General features: G+C 38.7%; 1 protein-coding gene across 1 annotated transcript in view; it reads right to left on the reverse strand.

Annotated features, from left to right (window-relative positions):
- Positions 1–15,964, reverse strand: part of MYO7A (myosin VIIA) — a 154,237-nt gene that overhangs the window by 17,491 nt on the left and 120,782 nt on the right. The window contains exons 35-43 of the mRNA XM_031961342.1: positions 15,569–15,738; positions 14,276–14,466; positions 11,340–11,464; positions 10,602–10,759; positions 8,382–8,535; positions 7,280–7,435; positions 6,042–6,147; positions 4,105–4,218; positions 1,360–1,447 (exon numbers count right to left, since the gene is read on the reverse strand). Of these exons, the coding sequence (XP_031817202.1) occupies positions 1,360–1,447; positions 4,105–4,218; positions 6,042–6,147; positions 7,280–7,435; positions 8,382–8,535; positions 10,602–10,759; positions 11,340–11,464; positions 14,276–14,466; positions 15,569–15,738 (1,262 nt within the window). The remainder of the gene's footprint in view (positions 1–1,359; positions 1,448–4,104; positions 4,219–6,041; positions 6,148–7,279; positions 7,436–8,381; positions 8,536–10,601; positions 10,760–11,339; positions 11,465–14,275; positions 14,467–15,568; positions 15,739–15,964) is intronic.

Here is a 15,964-nt window from a genome sequence, read left to right on the forward strand (position 1 = left end):
GAGGTTTGTGTTCCAATGGGAGAAACAACAAGGACTTATATAAATATGTATAACATACATATAAAGTAAGTTAACATAATACAGAAAATAATTAAATATGAAGTACACTGGCAGGCAGAGCATCAGCTTTTGGGAGAGTCAAGAAAGACAATGCAGAAAATGGTACTTGAGATGCATCTTACAGGAAAAGAGAGACTATATGAGGTAAAGGTAAGGAGAAAATGTATTCTAGGGGATAGGAATGGACAGAGTGTAATGGAGGAAGACTTGGGACAAAGAGACCAATTAAGAGGTCATTGTGATAATCTGGGGGGGGGAGTTGATGAAGAGAAATACTTCTCTTGCCCCCCTCCTCTAATTGGTGAATTCTTCCACATTTATCTTGTAAATCCTTTTCAAAAGCCACCTTTTCTAGGAAGCTTTCCCTGACTTTCTCAATTGCTAAGAATCAATCCTCCCCTTTAGAACTTCATGTAGCACATTTTTTTCATCTTTCTAAATCATTTATCAGTTAACATTGGATGTTATACTTAACAGTTTATTTTTTATCCTCTACTAGACTCTGAGTTACATGAAGGTAGGAGCAATTCCTTAGCTAAATTTTGTTTAAACTGCATTTCCTCCAGCATCTGGTGCTCTGCAGACTTAATATTTAAATGTGATCTTATATTTATATTTATAATATTAAAGATGAAAGGGAATTATTGAAATGGTTCTGTACCCTGTCAGAGAGACCTTAGAGAAGAGCTCAAGTATCTAAGCAAAAGAGGCATGTGTTAGGAGATGGAAGTAATCTGGCAGAAAACCTAGGAGTACTAGACTTGGGCTGTACTCCAGGTTTCATATGTGGCCACATGTGACTTTCCTACTCTGGAGTAGTATCATCTGTAAAATTTGGTAGTGTTGGTGATATGGGGGAGAATATGATAAAATAAAAATGAATGATAGATCCTGAAATCATAAGATTTGGAGCTAATCTAACCCCCTCACTTTTTGTTTAGATTAAGGTTTCTATTATTAGATTAGGTTTCTAGATTAAGGTTTCTATTATTTTTCCTATTATGTATATGTATGTAAAAAGTATATAAAGCATATAAATGATTAAGTATACAAAAGTATATAAAATAGATTAGTTTTAAGAAGGCATATAAGTTTACAGTATAAGTATTTATAAGACATTAAGCCCCAGATTCCCTAGATTGAATTGTATGTTTTTAATCCACCAAAAGTCAACTTCTTAGAATGTGTGACAAGCCAACGTCCCTTCTTGGACCTCAGTTGCCTTCTCTGGTGATGACAAAACTGTACCAGAGGCCCTTTAAGATCACTTCCAGCTCTAAAAAATTCCCAGATTCTTACCATCTTTCATGGGTCTTGCTTTTTTAATCCAGTCTGTCAAGTGTCGGACGAAGTCAAAGAAGAAATCACCCTCAGGGACACTGATGACCTGGAGAGAAACATCTCCGTTGGGGCAAGATAATTGACAGGGGACCCCTGTTTTCTATTTCTTACTCCTACCCAAGTTCAAACCCAAATTACCTCTTTTTTTTTTTACAGACAAATCCAAACATTTTAATTTTAAAGTTACTAAACACATCATAATACAAAAAGAAAAAAGAAAACCATGTAAGTCTTCTATCTAGGATGTTATAATAGTCTTCTCCTCCGGTCTCATCAATCCTCCTTCCCAGTCTATGTTAAAAAGGCTACCAAAATAACCCCTCCTAGGTACCAGCTCTGATCAAATCATTCCTCTGCTCCCTCTACCCCCCCCCCCCCCCCACCAGCAGCTCCCCACTGCTTAAAGGAAGAAGTTCAAACTCTTTAGCCCAGAATACAGTTTTCAATGACTCTTTCTAGCTTTAGGTCCCACTTCCCTTAGCATACTGATTATTCACCAAAACTATCCTTTCCTTTCTTGCCCCCATGAATTTTTTTTGCATCGTTGCCTAGCATTCTTTCCCTTTCAATTACTATTCATTTAATTCCTACCTGTCTACAAGTCCCAGCTTCCTAGATTAAGATTTTCAGGGGCAGCTAGGTGGTGCAGTGGATAAAGCACCAGCCCTAAAGTCAGGAAGACCTGAGTTCAAATTTGGTCTTGGACACTTAACACTTCCTAACTGTGTGATCCTGGGCAAGTCACTTAAAAAAAAAGATTTTCATTATTCCTTCTTCTAATACTTACTATTCTCCAAAACTATTCTTTCTTTTTTTGCTCCCATGTCCTTTCTTATACCATTGCCTAGAGTCCTTTTTCTTCCAATGTCTATTCATTTAATTCCTACTTATCTACAAGTCCCAGATTCCTAGATTAACATTTCCATTATTCCTTCTACTATATATACTTATCTTTCTATAAATGCATGTATTAAATGGAAAGTTGTTATATTAACTTATAAAGTTACAGTTAACTTTACAATGTTAAGTACAAAGTAACAATATTCTGTCGAGAATACATAGTTCTCAGAGAACTATAGACATGTTTATATATACATATACATATACACATCACTTACATCTATACACACTGCCCATATAAGTCTGTGTGTGTATGTATAGGTATGTGTATATATGCAAACACAAATATATTATATATGTATGTATACATATGCACATATATACACACATATATAATATATGAGTGTGTATGTATGTGTATATATATATATATATATATATATATATATATATATATGGACTGTACTATATATTATATATATGATGGAATCTGTTTATAAGGAGAAACCATTTGATCCACAGGGATTGTTTCCATTAGTCAAATATTGCTTCTTAGCATAGTTTATAATGTCAATAAAATATTTTGCTAATTTGTACCTCAACCTTTGAGCACTGGGTCTTTTTACTTGAATATGTGATCCTATTCAACGTGTGTGTATGTGTGTGTGTGTGTGTGTGCGTGTATATCCTTATGTACATATAAGATCCAATGTATATTTGGATTATACTTATATATATATTATATATAGCTTATGCTTAGAGATATAAGCAAAGTCCTAAAATAGAAAGATTACTGGCCTAAGGCAGAAATTGGTGGTGATGGGGTAATGGGTCAGGGAAGGCTATTCATCATCTCTCAGTCTCCCTCTACCCTTTCCTCATGGCATCTCCTATGCCTAGAATGAATCCTTCCCCCTCCCCTAACCTTCTCCCCCCATTAGAATAGTAGAAAGCAGACCTCTTGAGGCAGGAATTGCTTCATTTGCCTCTGTAACTTATACTTATATGTAACTTATACTTACAGTATAAGTATGCTAAGTAACATACTTAGCACATTGTAGGCAATTAACTGTTGAATTGAATTGGAATTCCTTTCTTCCTTTAAGCTTAGGTAGCTCCTCTTCAATGAAGTGTTCCCTGATCATCCCTAACTAGAAGCGATCCATTCCTTTATAGGTTTCTCACATCCTTTCAATAGGTACTCATGTACTTCTTGCCTGAGTTTTATTTTGTTGATTTTTACCTTGTCTTCTCATCCCTACATCAACTTAAGATCCCTCTCACCAAGGTCAATGTCCCATACATTATAGCCATGAAATGATTCTTAGTTTAGATTTTCTGCTTTTCTGGAGGAGGTGACAGTTTAAGCAGAGCCTTGAATGTTGTAGTTAGAATGGGAGGGTACAATGGGAGGTATTAACACTTTAGGCATAGGGAATGTACAAGTAAAGATAGAGAGATGGGAAACTTAGGGCATGGGTTAACAATATAGCAGGTCTTGCTATGAAGATTTTGTAAATGTGGACTCTTTCATCTATCTCTAATCTTCTTGCAGTATGTATTTGCTCAGTACTGGCATTATTGGCAGAGGATAAACGTATTTTAGTGATCATCCAGACATGATTCCAAATTGTTTTCCAGAATGAGTGGGACCAAATCCATAGTGTATTAATGTGTCTGTCTTCCCAAAGTAGGGATATACAAGAAACAGTGACTGCACTACTTTATCTCTCTAATTGAATTATCAGCTATTCTACCAGTTTAAAATCTGTCTCACCACCACCTCTTCCACCTTTCCATCAATACATAAACTAATACATTCCACAATTCCAAACTGTCCTTCCTGATGACTGACTGACTCACCTTGTCAGAAATTTTAACGAAGAGGCTGAATCCATCTGATGCCTTCAGAAGCAGCCTAGTAGAGATGCTTTGACAGAAGTCTTTGGCCTTGGTGCTGGATTCCACCTCGAAGGCCTATGTGAAGGGAAGACAGAAGACACTCAGAGTTCTTTTTCAACAGTGTTCCCTCGAATCCCAACCTATTCCCCTGGAAACCTGTATCCACAAAAGTTTCCTAGGAGTCATCTCTTACCTTCCTACTCATTTTTCTCACATTTGCTGCAAGAAAATAGGGGAATTTTTTTTCTTTAAACTTCAGACAATTCTACCTTAGTTACTTTGGTCTGGGGAGTTTTCTCCTGATTCTGGTCCAACTATTCTTCTCATAACTGTCATTGTTGTCTTTCTGTCTGCTCCTCCATGCCTTTGTAAGACCCATACTCCACCCCATGCCATCTTCAGAAACCAAATTAGGTACCCTCTTTTCTACAGAGTCTTCCCTGATTTCCCTAGGTTGAAGTGCAGTTGGGGAAGTATAGAGTAAAGAGAACTGGCCAGAAATTAGAAATCCAAAATCCTGCTACCATCTATGTGATCTTGGACTTCACTTCTCAGCCTTGGTTTCCTCACATGTAAAGAGCTCTAGAGCTGGAAGGAGTCTAACTCCCTCATTTGGAAGATGAAGAAACTGAGGTTAAGGGACTCATCCAAAGTCACAACGATAGAGGTAGAGCTTCTGTCATAGTAGTTTGAGTCCCAGCTCTTTTCACTATATAATTCTGAACTAGATAAACTTTAAATTTCTTCTAAACTCTAAAAATCTAAATCCTTCCTTTCCAAATCTCTGGAGGCTCCATGTTTCGCTTTTCCTATGCACTTCATTATCTTCTACCCTGTATAATACTTATTTGTGCAATTCCCTGAACTAGAACAGAAGTTCCTCAAGAGTAGAGATCGAGATCATGCTGCTCATGTTGGGATCCCAAGTGCTGAGCAAAAGGCCTTGAATGCAGGAAACGTTTAATAAATACTTGTACTTCACAATGCTTGCCAGTCATTAAGAGGCCACAGCATGAGTTCATGATGCAAGAATTACCTGACAAGCTCCATATGGCTTTGGAATGAAGCAAAAGACTCTAAGGATAATTAGAGATGATTCCAGTGTAGAATGGGCTGCCTTGAGAAAGTAGTAAGTTGCCTACTATTGGAGGTATTTAAGCAGAGGCTGGCTAGCCACTTGTCAGAGAAGCTAAAGAAGAGGTTCCTGTTTAGGTAGGAATTCACCTAGATGCCTTCCGAAGTCCCTTCCAACTCTTTTTATAATCCTGTATTCTGATTTCTGAGGAGCTGATTTCTAAGCAATTAACTTGTGGTTGACTTAGCCAATATACTAACAGTAAGAAGGGGAGTGGTAAGAAGGGATGCCAGCCATGGGATTTGGAAGTGACTAGAATAAGAAGGATAATCTTAATAAAGTAGCATTGAGAAAGTTATTGATAAGGAAGTCCTCCTGGCATTGAAGGCCATGGCCACAAAAGAAAGAATGCTAAGAAAAAGGCAGGGAAATCCTGCTATAGGTTAGCAGGGTAAAGGACATAGTCCCTGAAAAAAACAGAATTAGCAGAATTTCTAGTATGATTCCCACAAAGTTTAAGAACATTGGGTCAATTGGAAGTTGATTTAAAATCTAATTAAGTAATGATAAGAAGAATGGATTTGGAGTAAAAAGAACTAGATTTGAATCCTAACTGCCAAGCACTACCTCCATAATCTTAAGCAAGTCACTTCCCCTTGTTTTCCTCCTTTGTAAAATGAGAAGGCTGGACTGGGTGATCTTTAAGGTCTCTTTTAGATCTAAGTCCAATGACAGCTATCCTGGAGCTCCTTTCTCCTATTGTCCCCCCAGTCTAACAAGGGTTAGACAGAGAATTAATGAACCACATCAGCCTCTAGCTTACCTCATCAGTGTCATCAGGAAAGTAGACTTTGTGGAAAATCTGAGTGGTTTTGTGCTGAATGGCCTCCACTTCCACCAAATGGGGAGGATATTTCCTAGAGCCATTCCTGAAAGGCAAAGGATCTCACTCATTGTCAGAGACCAGGAAAACCAGGGATGCAGGTGAGGGTGTAAGAGCCTACTCAGGAATATGGGTACAGTCCCATGGGTGGCTGATGAAGATGCAGAGACACCCATTCAATCCAAGAGTCCATCAAACCTACACAGAGATGCCCAAGATGCTCCTGAAGCCTCTTGGTTCTTTCCTTTTCTTTCATTTCTCACAACCATTATATTAATATAAATACAATTTCTTCCCTCATGAAGTTTTCAGTCTTGTTGGAGAGATATGAAATATATCAACAAGAAGAAGCATTTACTTTTTTTTTTTACATTCATGAGATCATTCTCAGTTATTTTTTTGTTTTTTCTTGGTCAGATTTTTTTAAACAAATTTTTTCATAATAACTTTTTGTTTTTCAAAATATAGGCAAATATAGTTTTCAACATTCATTCTTGCAGAACCTTGTGTTCTAAATTTTTCTCCCTTCTCCCCTCCTAGACAGCAAATAATCCAATATAGGTTAAACATGCAATTCTATCACAAAGCATTAACCAGGCACTGCGCCAAATATTAGATAAACAAAGAAAGAAAAAAAAGGGATCCCTGCCTTCAAGAAGCTCTCATGGGGAAGATAATATGGAAATATTTAGGTATTATATGTGTAGGCAGCTAGGTGGCACAATAGAAAGGGTGCTGGACCTAGAATAGGGAAGACTCATCTTCCCGAGTTCGAATCTGGTCTTACTAACTATGTGACCCTGAGTAAGGCACTTAACCATGTTTGCCTCAGTTTCCTCAATTAGAAAATTTGGCCAAGATGTGTCAGGAGGCTTGGCATCTTGCAAAGTAAGGCAAAACTTCACCTGTTAGGACCCCAAGTGCCAGAGTAGACTTGGGGACTAGAAGGTGTGAGGGATGGAAAATATATTTTTTCTACTTAAAAACAATAAACTAAAGGGAGTGGATTAGTTATCTAAGGATGCTTTTAGTTCTATTTCTAGTTCTAAATTCTATTATTCCATGATCGTTTGGAAGTTTCCTCATACATCTGAGTTTCCATGATTTACTATTTCTATGTTTATCTGAGAACCATCTCCCTGGAATTCACACTGCATTTTGTCTTAGCCTGCCCATACCTGAGAGCCTTCTGGAGCCTCTGCATGCAGTCCGTGGACAGCTGGCAATGCTTCCGGGATTGAAGGAACCTTTGCACATGGGGGAGCAGGATGTTGCTTGGTGGGAAGAGGCCTGTGCATAGCCAGAGTAACTCCCAGCCTCGCTCCTCACTGTACCTGGACACCAGAGAGATACCAGCCAAATGAGATGTCACAGCAGTACATGCTATCCTCCTATCACAGCAGGAATAGGAGGGTGGGATCAGTGAGATTTCCTGTAGCTCTAGACCTAGCATGATAAGGTGACAACATGTTTGGGGAAAAAGGGAACTGTCATCATGGTTAGCTATATTCTTCTAGTTGAACCAACTATGAAACAGGAGCAAGAGTGTTTTGGTAAATGTTTAACAACTGGATCTCTAGGGGGGAAAGTAGGCCTGACACGTTATTTAAAATTCAATCTGTATTATCAACATCTTCTCCATCACCTTCTTAAGTCTAGAACAATCAACAAAACAATAAATCAAGCCTTGGTGTGCAGTGTTTTCTGATTTCTTAAATGTAAATAAATGCTTACATTGAAAATTAAACAATCATCTCTCCAAAGAGTACCAGTCAGAAATGAGTGCAGCACACCCCTGAATAGGGGAACAGCATTAATCTGGCCATCAGAATACTTGGATTCTAACCCTGACTTGATCACTGCCACTCATTTACTATGGGACTTTAAGCAATCTGCTTTATTTCTCTGTCTCATCTTAAATAAGAGGATTGATAACATCAGGTCTGATATTCTGTGAATGTTTAGGTTATATTTCAATTCAAAGAAAATTGTGGTAATCCACAGACGACACCACAGCCAACTTCACAAACAAGCTTGGCAGACAGGCTTTCATGGGGCATGCCTTCAAGACACTTAGAATTTCCTAGGTTCTGCTCATAGTAATCACTGAATAAATGTTCATGGAACTGACTTTTCTTTTTTAAATGGAAGAAGTAATTTTTGATCTGAGCCTTGAGAGATGGGTAGGAATATGGTACATAGAGACACATACCTAGGTTAGCTACTATCATCTACTAGCTTCCCAATCTAACAACTGGGCCCATTCTACTAGTTACAGACCTGATGTGGTTGTCGGTGAGCTGCTTAAGTATCTGTACGTAGATCTCGTCCTTCAGAGGTTCAGCCTTCAGTGCTCCTTCAAAGATCTGGTCTGTGAGCTCATTGACAGAGCGGGTCCTCTTGGAGGGGTAGTCACCCATATACTTGAGCATGGGTAAACCAGCTGTCAAGGAAACACTAACCAACAGCCAACTGAGAACTAACTAGGAATTGTGGGGAGGGTGTTTTTAATAGATGCTTAGAGACTGGATGTTCAACTAGAGGCCATTAAGTTCTCAGGAGGGTGTGTGGAGTTGATAAAAGGGGCTAGACTTGGAGTCAGAAGTCATTGAAACTTTCTGGGTCTCAGTTTCATCATCCTAAAAATGGAGAACTTTATACCTACCCTATCAAAGTGACAGAGCTATACTGGAAGTAATAATAATGGAAGCTGCAACTAATATGACTTTGAGATTTGCAAAAATGATTTCCAAATATTACCTCATTAGATTCCCACAAACCTTTGTGAGATAGATACTATAAGCAGTATTATTTCCATTTTGAACAATATGAAACAAAGTTTCAGTTTAAAGTGAATTTCTTATGATCATATAGCTAGTTAAGTATGAGAGATATTATTTGAATCACAGATTTTCCTGACTTCCAATTCCAACTTTCTTTCCACTCTACCACATTGCTTTCCTGATCAAATAGAGGTAAGGAATGCAAAGTCCTATTTCATTATTATATTGGGACTCATTATTCTCTCTTCCCCTTTCCTATCTCTCCTAAATCATTTCTCTCTTGATTCTGCATGGTTTTAGTATTTTCCTTTGGACAGACTGATTGTTTCATTTGTTGTTGTTGTTGTTGTTGTTCAAGAAAGGTGATCTTACAATTCCAATAGATTTGGGATGGAAAATGCCATGTGTATTCAAAGAGAGAACGTGGAGACTAAATATGGATCACCGCATAATATTTTCTCTTTTTTATTTGTTTATTTCTCATGGTTCTTCCTCTTTAGATCTAATTTTTCTTGTGCAACATGACAAATATGGAAATATATTTAAAAGACTTGTATACATTCAACCTGTATCAGATTACTTGCTGTCTTGGGGAGAGCGAAGTAAAGGAAAGAGGGAGAAAAATTTAGACACAAAGTCTTACAAAAATAAATGTTGAAAAATATTTTATATATATATTTGAAAAATAAAATACTATTGGAAATTTTTAAAAAGAGAAGATGACCTTAAATTAACTAAAAATGAAAGTCATTCAAAGATTGTAAGTTCTCTGAGGGTAAAGAACATTTTTTTTATGTTTCTTCATACCCTCCTTTTCCCAGGTCAAGGAAACAAATATTACTTGTTTGTCACCTTCATGAGGGCAGGACTAATCTCTCTCAAGGCCTGAAATGCCATCAGAGACTTTATAGAGTTTTAAATATTTGTTAAATCTATTAACTTAATCTTCTGTATAAGTACCCAAACTGCATCTCTTACATTTTGCCCTCCTCTCTTCCTGTGTATTTCTATTTTTCAGTCTCTTGTTTGTCTGGGATGTCTATCCTCTTGGATTTTCTTTCACTCTTCTCTCTTTCCCCCTTTTCTTCTTCCTCTTTTCCTTGTTTCTCTTTTCCACTCTCTTCTCACTTCAACCCACACAGGATGAGTTTGAATCTCTGAACTGAGTGAATATCAGACCTGGGTAGCTCTGTGTCAGGGAAGGAAGGCCTTCATATGATTCTTGGGCAGAAGGAGAAATATAACCTCCTTTAAAAATTTATAAAACATCAGAGCAAGTAGGACTACTTTGGCAATCAGTCACTTAACTCCATCTAAGCTCTACCTTACAGGTGAGGAAAACTGAGCTCTACAGCAGGAAAAATTTTGCCTGGGGAAACGAAATATTTTAATGACAGCCTTGTAACATGAAACTTGGTCTCCTAACTCCCAATCCAGAGTTCTTTCCACTCTCATACACTGCTGGGGGAGCTCAGTCTATTACAGACCTCTCAATCACCAATTTGCCTATATAGATCAGGGACTTTGCAGAACTTAAGTCATGAAAAAGGGAACTTTCCCCTTGTTCTAAGTTTACACAGATCATGTTTCCCTTCTTCCCCATCCCAGAATGTCTTGGTGGTGCTCCAGTTCCTCTCTGGACTCCCTTCTCCTCAGGGCTCAGTGACAGCAGATTGCCATGCCCTAGCACCGCCACATTCCCTCCAGGGTAGGATATCAATGAAGGCCATGCAGGCCTCCTGGGACAGCTCCTCATTGCCCAGAATCTTCTTCAGCAGGGCCTGCTTCAGGGGCTCCCTCGTATGACTCCATAGCTTGTCCTTGCCCCGGGCCTTGGAGATCATGACCCGACTTAGAGTATGCTTAGGTGGGGGCCTAGAAGGGTGTCAATCACAGAGGACAAGAGGAAGTTATAATCAAGGCCAAGAAAGCCAACCCAAAGCTCTATTCTTTATCCCTCAGAGGCTGACAGAACTGGCGGAGAGGGCAGAGTGAGGAAGGAAGGGGTGGGGGATGGGGAATCCACAAAGGTTTCTTAAGGCTTTCTCATCTCTCCCCATTTGGTACCTCCAAAAGCCATTAAGCTGAGTGGTTCTCAGATTGTTCTAGGCTGGACAATGGGTAAAATGCCTAACACATCTGAACTAGGATTTCTCTGCTGGGTCCCAGAGCTTTCCTTTGATCCTTACATCTACCCTATGAAACAGGTACTATTTTTGCCTATCCCCATTTTTTATAGATAAGACAATTCAAACCCATCTTTTCCTGAATCCAGATCTTCTTCCTCTAAATTGCCCCTTCAGTTTATCCCACCATCCTTGTATACATACTTGGTGTCTTAAAAAGGTACTCCTATTGCTGGCCCAGAAGGTGTTGGAAAACTAAGGTCTGGGATCATATGCCCAGTGAGGGGAAAGGCTTAATGGCCTCTAAGCATGAAGTTAGGGACCGGTACCTGAAATAATCATAAGAGAATTCTTCCAGTGTGTAGGGTTTCACTCGGACTTCAGGCTCTGTCATATGCAGCTGGGAAAGGCGGATGATGTCTTGTCTCTGGTCTGGGGTCATCGTGATTAAGGCCTAAGGAATCAAGAGCTTCATGTTAATTCTATTTGGGACACAAATGCCAGGACCGTGATCTACCCTGGCAGAAGAAATACTTTCTTAGAGGCTGCCAAGTCTGAGGCAAGGGTACAAGGCTCTGACCAAGTACTACAGGAGGAGAGAAGGAAAATCCAAGGGGAAAAGAGCCATTCTACCTCCAAAAGAACTCCTAGTCTCATAGGGGAGTCTAGAAGTGGAATGTAAGCTTTCTGAGAGCAGAAATTGCCCTCATTTTGATATATGTATCACTAGAGCCTAGCAGAGTGCCTAGTACACTAATAGTGCATATAGTAAATGCCTGTAAGTTAATTGACTGACAAAGAGTACATAAGTCACGTTAATATAAAATATAGTAATACTTCAAATCTAGGTTATCCTCTTAAGATGAAATTTCTTCAAAAAGGAAAAAAAACAAATTACAAAGCTTCCATTTCTTTTATGGTGAAGGCCATCCCATGAAGCCAGGTCAGGATGGCCGTTCCTGGTTCTGCATAAGCCCATGGAAGCTTAGGGTGGAGGGAGTGTTCTTTTGCTCATGAGTCCATCCCTCAGAGGTTTGTACTTTGAGTTGACAAAAGCTCTCCTTTCTGGATGCAGAAGATCTCATGATTCAATAGATCTACAAAAGGGAGCAACATGCCCCTCTGCCTCTCTTTTCCTTTCCAGCTGTAAGTCACATGAGACTGTTGGAAGCTACTTCTCAAGATTCAAATGATGGAGGGAGCAGCTTACTCTGATTCACTTTTTTTGGTCCTGGATCATCCTATCACCATAGGCACATAGCATCTCAAAGTACATGGCTTGAAAAGGAAAATCTGAATCTAGGTTTGGGCTGTGTCTTTAGTGCTTGTATCTTCCTGATCTCAGAAGGAGATAAAGATAAACATGTCCAGATTTGAAGAAAGTAAACGTTCCAAAGTTTTCACATAGTTTTCAAGCATTAGGAATGGCAGCCCTGAGTATGCTTCATGGAATGACCATGGTGACATTCTAGTGTTTTAAAGTTTACCAATACTTTCCTCTCAACTTGATGGAGGCAGCATGAGGAGTATTCTTTCCACTTTACAAAGGAGGAAACAGACTGAAAATGAGTGCTTAATGATCACAGAGCCAGATCTTTTGCTTCTAAATTGTCCATCCAACCTATCCCACCATCCTTGTATAAATACCCAGTGTCTTAAAAAGGTACCCCTATTACTGGCCCAGAAGGTGTTGGAAAACTAAGATCTGGGATCATATTCTTAGTGAGGGGAAAGGCTTATGGCTACTAAAGAAAGACTGTGAAATAGCAGAGAACCTACAGGCAGTGGAGGCAGAAGAACTGGTTTTAATCTCTATTCTGCTGCTCCTTATGACCTGTGTGATCCTGGCTAAATTGCTTAATCTCTCTGAGCTCAAGCTCTTCATCTGTAAAATGAGGGGATTGTACCTCCAAAGTCTCTTCCAGTTCTAAATCCAACCTATGAGTCCAGATTTAAGACCCTTTCCACTTTATTGGAAAGAAAAAGAATTATACTAAATGACTACTTACTAAATATTTCTTCTGTGACCTACTCTAGAATCTTCCTTTAATGACTACTCATGGTGTAAAAATGATTCTAGGTAAATGAGGTGAGGAAAAGGGGGGAAGGAGAGAAAAGGAGGAGAGGGAGGAGAAGGAGAAGAAGGAAAAGGAGAAGAAGGAGATGGAGAAAGAGGAAAAGGAGAAAAATGAGGAGGAGAATTTTTGTGCTTTTTGTTAGTGATTTCTCTATTTAAAATGTTCTCTCTCCCATCCCCCAACCCCATGATATGCCTTACTGAGAAAATGTGTGTTTTAGATAAGTTTCATTCAGACATGAGTTACTGTTCTGTTGGTCATGAGTTCAATGTCAATGAGTTAATAATAGACATATCTCTATCTTTATCCACAGATCTCTCCAGGTATAAATATATATATGATTCCCATCATTTACAATAGTTATATTTTACATATTTATGTTAATGTTATATGTATACACATATATGTATATTAAAATATTCTGTACAAATATACTACATGCTGTCTCCCAAATTAGAATTTAAGTTCACTATGAGGAGGAATCTTTTCATTTGTTGTATAGAATAGGTGCTAAATAAATGGTTTTTGATGGGTTAGATGAGTGTTTGAGGGATCTTCAGATATTCTTTAGGGGCAGAGTACCCACATAAATGATTTTATGGCTCCTAGAATAATGAAGTGTGGATTTTTAGTGAAAGTGTACATTTTTAAAATTTTTTCTCTCAATATGAAAAAAATTTCATTTTAGCATCACTTTTACTATCATTTTATTACTAAATCAGTATCCTTGAATTTTATAGAAATCTGATTTTTGGGGAAAGGATACTCCATATTTGAAACAAAATAACAACACAATAATTGCCTGAGCTCTGAGATCAGCATTATTGACTGGAGGGATCTGGGCAAGCTTTGAAGAGCCATGTAATTAAATAATACCATACTATACTCTTTCAGCATAAAAAGCATTGTTTTTGGAGGCCAGGATTGGAGTCCTGACTCTGTAACATAAAGTCTCCTAACCTCTTTAGGGCTTCATTTCTTCTCCTGTGAAACCAAGGTGATTTGTAAAATCCCCTCTAGTGTTAAATCTCATGATTCTATGAGATCGGGGGTGGGGGAAGGCATTGCAACTCTAGAAACTATGTGGACAAAAACAAGGGGCCTAGACTTCCCAACTGCTTAAGACAGACCACTTCCCCTAGGACCACAGAGTTCCCCATACTTTGCCAACCTGTCCCAAAACCTACCACAATTTCTCGAGAAGGTGCTGTAGCCGTGGGCATTACATACACACAGTCAGTAGGGAAGTCTCCTCGTATCTTGGTTCTCTCATTTACTCCATTGGCCCAGCCAGAATTCATGACATGCTCACCAGTATCATGGTCCAGGATGATGAGGTCCCCTTTCAAGAAGCTAAGGAAGCCAGACTCTTCACCCACTGGAGGCAGAATAGGAACAAAAAAATAGTAGATCTCTTCTTATCTACTGAGGATTTTCTAGACCTATATTTAATTTTAATACTCAAGACAAATAAGTAGAGCATAAGAAAGCACCAAGCTTTTCTTAATGAGTGATTTCTAAGGGTTTCTTAGATCTCTTCTAATTTTGAGGCTGTGATTCTAAAGAATCACTAGTGAAGGGGAAAGAGGAAGTATCCCAAGGATGTTGTACAAAGCCTAGTTATCTTGTTATCCTTTAAAAAGAACAAATGCTGTTTCCAATTTAAAGAAGGCAGAGCAGTGATAGTATGTCACCTGAGTTGTGAAAAGGAAAAGCCAGTATTTCAGTAACAACCTTAAGGATGGAATCAAACTCTACAAACCTGGAGCTGTCTACAACTAATACATAAAGACAAAGACTAACAAGGTATATTTGTTGGTGCCTTAAAAACTGGCTTAGCAAAAGATGAAGGTAGTCAATGCTGGAGGGGTTGTAGAAAGACAAACACTAATGTATTGTTGATACAGTTGTGAGCTTCTGAAGAAGAAAAAACAGCTTTGGAAAGCAATTTGGAATTATGCTAAGAATTCCATAAATACCAAACATTTATAGCAGCACTTTTGGTAGCAGGAAAGAAAGAGAAACAAAGCAGATGGTCAGCAGCTGGGAAGTAGCTAATGGATTATTAACTATGACTTATGATGAATACAGAGAATTGTGAAAAGACATAAAAGAATTTTTGGAAAATGAATAAGTAGAACCAAGAAAAACAACATACATAATGACAATCGCAATATAAATGAGAAGAGTAACAACCGCAAAATAAATGAAACTTAACATTTGGAAAATATATGACTAAGACTGGCCCCAAACAAGACATGTTCATAGGAGACATTTCATATTCAAACAAGAAAATTCATAGGAGAAGATAGCTCACTCCTTTCTATGTGAAAGGGTGGGGCTATAGGTGTAGAATATTGCTTATGATGCCAGACTCTTGATTTGTTGATTGGTTGGAGGGAAAGCTACATCAATGGCACCCAACCCCACGTTGTTCTTGTCCCTGTTGTGCAAGGGGAAGGGGAATAAGACTTACTCACCAGGGTTGGGGTTGTCTTGGAGGGCAACCACAAATTTGGACCTCTTTCGAAGTCCCTCCAGGAAGGTAACCACGAGGTCTCGGATGTCCTCAGCATTACTGGAGGTGAATGTATACTCATCCCCCTTGATGGTGGCTAGTGTGAAGCTCTGAGCCTGCATCTTCCCCCCACTACAAGAGAGAGCAGGGAGAGTTCTTGAGTCTCATAATAAAAGTCTGTCATCACTAAAGTGGAATCACCATTCTTCAAGGCTTTCATGGGTTCATTTTAGGTTTTAGCTGAGGAAAGTCCTATACAAATCATAAATTTAAAAATCAGAAAGGATATCAAAGGACTCTGGATTCAGTCATCTTGTTTTACAGAAGGTAAGGAGGCAGTAAACTGAGTGTCACTTAA

This window comes from Sarcophilus harrisii, chromosome 3 (genome assembly GCF_902635505.1).
Source record: "Sarcophilus harrisii chromosome 3, mSarHar1.11, whole genome shotgun sequence".
Taxonomy (NCBI): domain Eukaryota; kingdom Metazoa; phylum Chordata; class Mammalia; order Dasyuromorphia; family Dasyuridae; genus Sarcophilus; species Sarcophilus harrisii.